An 11,641-nucleotide genomic window follows, 5' to 3' on the forward strand; every position below is an offset into this window, starting at 1 on the left:
TGTCTTACTGTATTGATGGCACCAAAAGAATCTTAATTTTAATTATCCCTTTGGCTATACAAATTTCAAGTTACATGGAAATTAAAAGGTCTTGTGAAATATTAAAGTTTTTAAAAAAATAGTGTGTCTCAATCAAACCTTAAAAAATAAAACAAATATTTAAAATTCGTAATTTGGTTTATTGTGATAGTGCATTAGGTCCTTCATAATAGAGTTTCTGTACCCACCCCATATAAAGCAAATGTAATGCTGTGAAGATGTTGGCGACTACATAAGCCATGCGTTAGTACAGGAAAGTAGTAGGATGAGATTAATCAATTGTGATGCACATTTGCTTTTTCATATTATGCTATTTTATATACGAGTATTATATTATATGTATGTGTATAAATATGCTTTCCGTCCGTCTTTTAAAAAGAAAATTAGTTTTTTTGCATTTGGACTTTTTAAGAACGCATACAGGTCAAGTCAAAAAATATTTGAATGTTTCCAGTGAAAAGCAATAGAAATGGAAAATAAAACCGAGGACAGCTCAGTTAGTAAATAGTTGATGTCCTTATGAACTCACTCTGTGTGTAGTGAGTATTGAAATTTCCTTAGAACGAAAACTAACTTTATTCTTATTTTTACTTACACTGTATTTCACTTTTATTACTTTTCCAAATATTTATCTATTTCTGTTATATGGTTTTCAATGCGTTAAGCTTCTACATATATTATAAAAAAGTAACAACTTTTACGTTTTACGTCACATTACATAACAATTTTGAATAGTTCCTTTTCGGTGTCTTGCATTGCAATTGTTGCAAACTAAGTAACAAACTAACAAAGTAACGAAAAGATATAGGACAACAACAGTTTCGTAGTGAGTGACTGGCTCGCAGAGCGTAACATCTAATGTTTGTACAGTAAGCAGGACACCAGCTCATATCCTTTAATGTGTTTTTATTAGGATTTTGTTGTATGCAAAGGAATGTCTTATGTATTCTTTGGTATTGTGTTTAGCATAAACTCATTCCATATTTTGTTACTAAATTATAAAAAGGATAATAACTAAAATATACAAATTTATATTTTAACATTTAAAAAAACATATCCTCTACCGTAAAAGTACAATTAAATTCTAGGAGCTTTATAAATTACTAAATTTAATTTTAATGACAAAATGTAAAAATGTTAAAAATCTATAAATAAATGATGAAATTGGTGTTGTTTTATCGTATTATAAAAAGCAGAAGTGCACCCAAATTTCCGTTGAGTAAAGCTGGATTCAAGGATATGTGGTTATGAAACGTCAAAACGTCGAAAAAAATAGACATGACTTCCCCATTTAATTAAAAGTGAACCAACTTGAAAAGTCAATAAACTTGGCTATGTCCCCAATTACGAAACATGACAGCTCTGTAGCTTTATAACATATAAACGAAACCTCAAAGACTCTGAGATTTCTACTGGCCAAGGATAGGACTGAAACATAAGATAGAATGCAGTTTCGTTCTCTTACGTAGATAGACAAACACTTCAAAAGTCAATATGCAGTAGTCTCAGTCACATGTCTCAGCTTAAACGCAATGGCGACCAATCTCTTTACTTATTTCTGTCTTAACATTCTGTTTCCAGTGCTCACGGGTTTTGACTAATAGGTATTCCCTAGTTTGATAGCTTATATTTGTTTAGCGTCTACATTCACGCTGCTGCGGTCCATTTATTGCTTCAGTTTTCATATATTTCTATTTAGTCGCAGTTAAGTATAAGAAATGGCAAGAATGACAGGAATATCAATCATCTAACACTTAATATAATTTGAAAGTAGCCTGTAAACCTCAAACAAAAATCACGCATTAAAGAATAAACAATGCAGTAAAACTACCTTCAAAATATCAGCATATCTATAAAAAAAATTATTCTTTGCCAAAAAGAAGCTAAATAATTTAGAGTACGCAAAAATAACCATTAAATCACATATATATTTTAACTTGTGCTCGCAGTGGTTAAGAACAAAGAATCCTTTTGGCTCACCATCTAAGGAATGTTTTTCAATAAAATTTACATGTTCTTGACGCAGTTTTTTGCAATATATAAGTAATGCTTTTCAAATGACTTCTACCCAAATGTGAATGACTAGAAAACCCCAGGATATGATCACTTTTCTGGCAAAATGATGAAATCACTTTATTCAGCTACTACCTACTCCAAGCAATGAAAAGTGTCGCTCAATAAAATTATACTTGCATTATACTGCAGATCAATAAGTCCTTCATCTCAGCTTTGCAAAATTTTTGGACAAATACTACTCTCAGAGATATTATCACTACCATAATTAATTTGGATTCTTCAAAATTGCTGAAACGATCGGGAAAGTGTGTAATATTGATAAGGCCGTTCGCGAGGGTTTTATGGTTCAGAAATATTGTGCTGTAGTGTTGTTCAACATTGCTAAGGTCTTGGATGTAAAAAATGCCGGCTATATGAAATAATATACTCACTCCCAAAAAATTTTGATGAAATTTTTAAACCATACTTAATTGTTCAAAAACTCTAAATCAGGTATGACACATTTATTACGAAGAAATTTGATGTAAACGCCAGCATTACAGGGTAGTATGCTTGAGCTATTTTTGTATCTGATTTATAGTGCTGTAATGACGATATTCCAAAATCACTTCGTTACAACCATCACTTATGACACTGTAATTTTGAATACATGAAGCGTCTGCTTAACAATATTTCTTACTTAATCACTTAAATTGTTCCAAAAAATTGATGGTGACATTACGATTGATTAATGCTAAATATGTACAAGTAAACTTTCAGAAAAAAAGTTTGTTGTTTAGTCAAAATAAATAGCCTTTTTATTTTAGAAGCAAATATGCTTAATTATAATTTTGAAGCCATTTAGACCGAAGAAGATTTGTATTGTCAACAAAAATATACCAAATCAATCTTATTGCTATTAAACAAAAACTCAGTCTCAATAATAAGATTTTACTATACAAATCAATTGTATCGAAAGGCCTCCAATATTCGATTCCAGATAAATAAACTCTTACACAAATAACATGCGTGGCTTAGTATGTTATAAATGCCCATTGATATACAGATTTTAATAATTTTGTAGTTTCTCAACTGATAGATAGGTCCACCTAGACCTAAAATATAAAATCTTCCAATGCACCCCAATCCATCATCCGAGATTTGTTCTTGGTTGAAGAGAACATCTTTATTGATAGAATATATACGTATATAACTTGTATATATAAGCGTTACTATTTATTAAAATATTGAAGTAAAAAGCATCAACACGTAAGTGAAAATTTCTTTAAGAGATATTTAGTAAATTAAAGTTATGAAAAAAAATTAAATATCCTTTTAATTGGAACTCACTTTGCATGTATAAATCCCTTCATCCATTCGACTTGCTTTTGTTACGCCCAATATAGCTGTAAAAACATCTTTCGTTTCCGGTGGGAGAACAGTTGTCCAAATTTCTCTACAAAAATAAAATTAAATCAATTTATAAAAGTTATACATAGTTGATGTTTATTAAAGTATTTAAAAGTGAAATCTTTGTTTTTAATTCCACATATCAAAAACTGAAAGTTTTTTTCAGTAGATACTCCCGTTTCACTTCTTCTCTAGCAGTAGATACTTCCCTCAACAGAACAGTTTTGTTGGTGCTGTCAGTATATACTTAATAGATGTTTCATTGTATTTTGGTGTGTTCTATACAATGAAAACATTCATATCGTTCAGGTAAAAGTTTTGAACATATTTTTACGAGATACGGATGTTTTTATTTTAATGTAGGAGCTTATCAAAAAAAAATTAAACCAAATCGAAGGTGATCGGTTAAACATTGCTAAAATCTATTCCGCTTATGTTCCGCATATATCTGATCCATATATGTGCACATTACCTACTCGTGTTATACAAATTTAATCTTTGAAACGGCAACAGAGAGTGCATGAAAAAATTTTATGAATCCTAATTGAGCACCAAATAAGAAATTGGAGAATTGATGTCTTTTCTGTCGCCTTCTTCAGTAACAGTAGTTGGTAACCAAATCAAGAAAAAAATTATGTGAAGACAATTTAGAGAAAGAGATTTTTTTAAATTATAATTTTATTTATTTTATATATTAATACTCCTATTGAGATAAAAGTAATTCGCACATCTCTTTAACATATAACTTATTTTATTTATTTATTTATTTTATTTATTTAGTGCATTAAGTACATGGTTCTTATTGCACTATCTTGAAAACTAGCTTCAATGCTAACAATATATTCTTTCAAATTAAAATTAACAATGGATTTAAATTAAAAATAATATATCTAAATGAATTCAGCTAACAATAACTTTTTAAAAAATGTAAAGTTACATGCATTTCGGGTTGTGCTTGGCAGAGCGTTCCATAATCGGACTAAATGAATGAAGAAAAACCTTGTGGAAGCAACAAAATTAAATCTTGGAATTATGAAAAGAAGAGATCTATTGGAACGCATAGGTTGCGAGCAATTATAAAGGTACTCCGGATATTTAGTAGTTTTCAATTTAAACAGAAACAAGCAGATTCGAATATTTATTCAATGTCACAACCCATGCATTCCTATAAACTTTTAGATGATCGAACCGTTTAAGGCCGCAGACGTATCTAGTACTGCAGTTTACTATAGTTCTCAATTTAGAAAGGGACATGCAGTTAAGTTTAGAGTACACCAACGCGTCATAAGTAATTGCAGGCATTATCAGTTGTTTGACCAATAAGCCAGGCACATCGACTGGGGAATACTTAACAGATAAATTCAAATATCTGAGGCAAATAAATGATTTCCTAACGACATAATTGACATGATCAGAGGTATGTAAATTTGAATTCAATGAAAATCCTAGACATTTAACTGATGCACTGTATTTAATAATTGAATTTCCAATAGCCACCAGTGGTAATTCGTCTAAGTTTAATTCAAACCTAGTAAACGGCAAAATGATGGTTTTATCTGCATATTTAGCAGCATATTTTTTTCAACTGCCCAGCGGTGTATGTACCATATGTTAAATCTATATTAATCTTTCTTACAAGGTCATTTAAATTAGTACTCCGACACGAATGATACATTTGTATATCATCAGCTTATTCATACAGCTTCTAGAATTGATATCCTGAGAAAACGTTACTAATATAGATAAAAAATAGTAATGACCGCAGAATCGAGCCTTGAGGAATCCCAAAAATAGATTTTCAAAATTTGATCATTTATTGTCAATAACTATTGATTGCGATCTCTCAGTTATATAACTAAACTAAACTGAAACTTATGTATGAGCTTTTTACAGAGTAAAGCGTGATCAACTCGGTCAAATACTTTTGAAGAATTGAAAAAACATAAGTAAGTAACCAAATCGCTATTGCAACTCAATTTAATATCTTCAATGACTGACTTTCAGCAAAGATAGCAGATGAAAAATGCTTAAATGATTGCGAATCTGTTCAAACATTATAGTCTCACACACCTTAGAGAGAGAAATAATAATACTGATAGGACGATAGTCAGAAACTGATGAACCATTCACTTTTTTTCAATTGGAATAACTTTAGCCTTTTTCCATACCACTGGAAAGATAGAGGTTGTAATACAATAGTTTAAAATATGAGTTAATGGTGATATTATGAATGGCAAAATAAGCTTTAAGAATGTAAGAGGAGTTTTATTAAACCCAACAACATTGGATTTAGTACTCATTAAATTCTTAATACCAATATCTTCACTGCCACAGTAAAAGCTAAAGCGTTACATTTACATCAACACTATCCATATCTAAGAATACTGAAGAAGAGTTACCATTATCATCTACAGAAGAGACAAAGAAGTTATTTAGAGCATTCGGCTCCACACAATATATATTTTTACCCAAGTATTTTGATATTCTTATATTTCAAAGGGTTTATTAGATTTAGTACCACCAAGTTTAGACTCATAGTATACTGATTTAGCTTTATAAATAGTTCTAGCAGCTTCATCATTATTCAACATTATTGACGGTAATAGTACGAAAAGGTACATATGACGATGACGAAGGCTTATGATTGATGCTTATGATAACGAATTCAATGTTAGATTTATCAGACACACATACCAAATTACTTTTTAAATAAGACTTGCAATAATTTGCAACCCTGTCTTATCTCCTTTGCTTCCTATCATGGCGGTATAAAATTTGATTGTTCAGTAAAAGATATAAACTACTGATGTCACTATAAAACCAAGTTTCCGAAACACACATGACATCAACATCTGAATTTTCAAAATGTGGTCAAAGTTTAGATCAGTTAGGCTTTTAGTAATAATTTTTACCATATTTAGACTGCTTTTGTTCACTATCAAGGTTTTGTGGTCCATCAAAGTTGATAATCAGTTCTATCAGCTTCCACTTTAAGTTTTCTCCGCAGGGTTTTAAAGCTATTTTTACATTCTTTGTATATGTGGCCAACTTCATCGCATTTTGCATATACATGCTCACTTTCCTTACAAACAGTCGCCCCCAGCCCCCAGCACTTGTACCATCGCTTCACAAGTTTTCATATACTACGCATCGTTTCCAGTCAATTTTAAGTCTACAAACGCTCATAACTTGATTGAAAGTTATATAATCTAATTCAACTAATGCATTAAAGCTGTTTTTGTTTTTGAAGGACTCATAGATTTTCAAGACTTTTATATACTTAATCTCCATAACGTTTTGATTTCTTATTGCTTGAAGAAATTTATCATTTTCCAAACGCTCGCTCATGCTGGTAATTAGGATTTTAGGGATTTCGCATAAAATAGTGTATTTAATATGAACTGACTCTATCAGAAAACTAGGTTAGGTTAGGTTACTGGGGCCGTCAGAAGAGTTACTAACACCATAAGGTCTATTGTGATACCCTTAAGAGTTTGACACCTTTTGATATCCAGTCATTGATACGAGCTATGAAAACAGAATCTAGCACTCTTAATGAGTTGAAAAAGTACGACCTTAGGTAGAAGAGTCTATGTCTTGCGAAAGCAGGACACTGTAACAGAAGGTGTATTGGTGATTCTTCTTCATCATCCTCCATGCAATTTCTACAGTGCAAAGAGGGCCTGATAGTGAGCCTCACGGCATGTCCTTTCAAAGTACAGTGTCCCGTAATAATTCCCACTATCTTGGATAAATTTGCTCGGGTTAGGTTGGTTAAGTCCCCCGATCTTTTTTTACTAATTTCTGGCTAAAATTCCTTAGTTTTAATGCAGTTAGGCACTGTTGACCATCTGCTCTTAAACATCTTGTGTGTTGATAATTCGATATTCAATGTGGACAAGCAGTAAGTGATATACTCACACCTTGTTGTCCCAGAAGAATTTGTGCGGTCGTACCATGTCTTGCTAGTTCATCTGACCTAAATAATCCGTATTCGAAAATAATCAGCCAAGACAATTTAGCAAACTATATTTCCTTCGATTTATTTTATTACACTATTACACTTAACAATTGCTATTGTGAAATAAGAAAGTACGTTTTACAACACTTGTTTTTGTTTTTATTTGAAGCTTAAAAGCTTTAATTGCTATCTCTATCAACTCAATTAAGTATGTGTAAAAAAACAAATCAAATTAAATTTTAATAAGCTCAAATTATTTTGCAAAGTAAACAATTTTTTTAGATAGCAGCGCAATTAATTAAAATTCAATTTTGATAAATTTCAATACGCCCGGTGCAAAAATCATGACTCCCGGTGACTATTCTCAATTCCATCAAGTTTTTTGCCACTTCAACAATTATTTCTCAGCCAATTTCAGATTTTTATCACAAAAACACGGACAACAACAAAAGCGCGACTCCACTAGTCAACAATATTAAGTTTCATTTATTTAGATAAATATATTTTCTTAATTACCTCAAGTCTTATCAACACGCCTTCAGTATGAACACGCAGAGAAGGAAGCTATTTGCCATTCAAGTTTTCTGAAAAGCTAAAACTAATTACATTAAAAATCAAATACTTTCACTTTTTCATGCTTTCACTTTGACCTATACCACATCAGACGAGAACAGCGGTGAAGTCAAAAACTAACTAACCTGCATACTCATATTTAATTAACCATTAAAAATAGTTGAAACGTTAAAAGTGATGCCTTGGCTTTGGTGCCCACAGGTGCATATTTAGCAGAACATCGTGGCGAACTGGCCACCACAATTGCCTGAAGGTAGCCGCACAACGGGAGTAACGGCAAACAACCAAAGATGGGCATTGGTCAGTTGGCGACCGACGTAGTACGAATTCATTATGATTTATGCCACATTTGTTGCTAATGGATTTTGTAGATACTCCAGAATTTGATAAATACTATCTGTATGCACTATATATATAAACAAAGTAGCCGGTTCTTGGCGGAAATAGCGTGGGATGCGTTATGTTGCGCTAATGTTTGAGCGCGCACATTTTCATGTGGTTAGTCTACATTAACGACAACCGCACTTCCGCTCCACAGGCATTGGTAAAAAGGCACATATGCCTCCACGCATCCACGCATCAATGCATCCAAGCATCCAGGCATCCACACAACTACCCATCCACGTTATGGATACTTGTGTCGTTGCGTATGGTTGCGCTTGTAATTCGATGTTACCACTGCAAAAATGCTAATGATATAGCCCGATTTATACAAATGCCATTATGTTTGCACTATAATCATGAAGGACACTGCGACAGATATGGGTAGAGACGCAAGACTGCCGGCCGTAGGAGTTTAGATCACGCTTGCAGTCACCACAAAATAATTTTCATATGCGATTGACACAATAACGATTGCTGCGTTTGCTAGCGGGCACTCAAGCGAAAAACAAGCAAAAAATCGAAATAAAACAAAAATTGAACTAAGTGCTCCGACGGCGAAAGGTCCTTCGCAAAATGCAATTGACCATTAAACCGCAAATGTTCGTACGCTTTTACAATAATTGCACAAAAAGCATTTCGCCGCACGACAGCCAGAAAACAAAAGTGAATAGCATTGGACAGAAAGTATCTGGCAATGCCTACTTCTGTATCTGCGGATGAGCTTTGCACCGTTCGTTGTATTGACTACGTTGGCTGCGTTGGCTGCGTTAGTTGCGTTAGTTGCGTTGCTATTGTTGCATCAGTTTCAGTTGGTAATTCAATTTCGTGTGTATTTCAAGCGCTGTTGCCCACTGATTCTAATGCGATTAGCTCAGAGTTATAAAATTGTTTATTTGCTATTTAAACTCTTTTCATTTCATTTTTTTAGCTTAAAGCTTAACTCGAGGTTTGTCATGAAAAAATTGGTATACGAGTAAAAAATTGAAGATAAATTGATATGCTTTAGGAAGTTTAAATTGGATACTAATATAATAGCCGAAAGACATTTTTATATAAATCAGAGTTTACACAAAATTAAGTAGAGTATGCTTTCAAAACAAATAAGATCTACCATCATCAATATTAGCTTTAACGGTCTTAGCATAAGATTAGGTTCCCCAATAGGAGAGATATAATGCACAATAACAAGTCGAAGTAAATTGTCCATAAACACCTCTTCGAACTGTGCAATGTTGGGAATTCTCATTTTGATGTTTCATCCAAACGCATAATTCTTTTAGCCGGATAAAATAACTGGTATAGACGGTGCTCCTTTAAAAAATTGTATCGAAAAAATATTTTGAATCAATCAAATTATATGATTCTAGTATAAAGAAACTTTCTAGAGCTTATACTAAATGTTTGTCATAAGTATTCAACTAGAAAGTTATTTGTTGTAGTCGCGAATGTTTCTAGAGAGCCTTTGCTAAATGAACCCTAATTAACATATTAAACAATAACTAGTTCTGTACAAGGTTTATAACAGAATTGTATAATTTTTTTTTTAATCCAGTACAAACCATGTGTTTTTGGGCATCGGAATTGAATACTGAATTTAGATCATAACAGAAAACATCAGAAGATTTTGTAATAAAGCATACGAAGGGCTACTATATGTCAGAGTTAGCAGTAAAATACATCACTACGTAAGATTCTCTAATTAAAAGTATCACATGTCGTCGTGACTATGGAATAGTATAAAATTTATATGATGTCGTTGATAAGAATATCATGTATAGTCCGTCACCGTAAAGGTGCGAAAATTCGTTTAACGTTTGAATCTAGGCTATCATATAATTATGGTAGGGCTTACTTTAAGTACGGAATTTCATAAGTAATTTTGGTTCAGAATCGCATTCAGTGATAAAAAACAATTTTTTTTTAAAATACCCAGTTGGCTTTCGAAAGCCGCTCTGGACATTGTAGTGAACGCCTTATCAAATAGAATATCTTTTGTTGTGCTTCTAATTATGTAAAAAGTTTTTCCTTTTTTTATTTAAAGTTAAAACGTGACTTATATCATTTACTTAAACTTCATACAGTTCTACAATATTAGAAATATATACTAATAATAAAATATTCACTTAACTTTAATTTGGAAAAGTTTTCTCTGTGTTAAACCAAAGTTAAACATACGAACAAAGTAAATATTTGTCTTCCTAAATTCATTGTCATAAACATTGAACTCTGGGTTCTTCATTTGTTGGCGTTAACAAGTGTAAATATTTTGAAAATTATTTTGATATAATCACATATAGCTTATATCGATCTCAACCCCTCCAAATTATGCGCCACCAAAACTAAATGTCGCACTCAATACTCAATGTCGCACTCGAGGAAACTTAAGCAGACACTTACACAAAGTTCACATAATTTTAGGCGACAAACGTGTCTGCACATACAAATTGCATGCAATTTCGAATGATGGAAAATAGTTCATATCCTGAATTTAGTTCAAAATAGAAGAAACTAAACAAAATTCGTTGTCATTCCTCAACATCAGCATTGGCATTATTGCCATTGATTGTAGATAGCAAGTAGTTTCACATATGACCGCTGTACCCAGTCAGTGTATTTGGCATGCACATCCCATCTTCTAACAGTGGGATATAAGTGCGGAATACGAGTAGTTATATCAAAGATTCGTGCTATTTTATACATATATATAAAAACGTGAGGGCTATATATTTCAAGCTTTCAAATTCAAGGCATAAAACGCAACTGCCTATCACATTTTATGAGCTTTACACCACTACGTCATCTTACACTTCTGTGACCGCACCCAACGTCCAGTAGACCAAATAGTCATCGATGGGGTGAGAATATAAGTACCAGCAATGCTGAAAAGTAGAATATGAAAGGGAAATCATGAGCTTATTTCCAATTACATTAAGTCTATGTCATTTACAACAGTTTCATCAGAAAAATATGTCCGTGTACAATAAAATAAAGTGAGAAAAGGTTTGATAAAAGTGTTTGTTTTTGACTTTTGATTTCATTTTGTGGAGCTGTCATCATTGTTCTGCAATCATTTACGTGTGTTGCGTCAAGATACATCAAAGGAAGTGATGTTCATATTTAATTTAGTGAACATTTTTTGCAATCAATTAATTACAAAAAGTCGAAAAAGTTGTTTTTCTGTGTGGGAAAAACTTTTATGAACTAAAAGTTTAAATATAGCACAACAGGATACACAAACAAATACAGAAAGTGTTGCCGTGCAACGTATTTCTTTCCCAT

General features: G+C 32.3%; 1 protein-coding gene across 1 annotated transcript in view; it reads right to left on the reverse strand.

Annotated features, from left to right (window-relative positions):
• Nucleotides 1-11,641, reverse strand: part of LOC119688690 (serine-rich adhesin for platelets) — a 124,789-nt gene that overhangs the window by 91,995 nt on the left and 21,153 nt on the right. The window contains exon 5 of the mRNA XM_038103357.1: nucleotides 3,385-3,490. Coding sequence (XP_037959285.1) covers nucleotides 3,385-3,490 — 106 coding nt within the window. The remainder of the gene's footprint in view (nucleotides 1-3,384; nucleotides 3,491-11,641) is intronic.

This window comes from Teleopsis dalmanni, chromosome X, assembly GCF_002237135.1.
Source record: "Teleopsis dalmanni isolate 2A chromosome X, ASM223713v2, whole genome shotgun sequence".
NCBI classification, from domain to species: domain Eukaryota; kingdom Metazoa; phylum Arthropoda; class Insecta; order Diptera; family Diopsidae; genus Teleopsis; species Teleopsis dalmanni.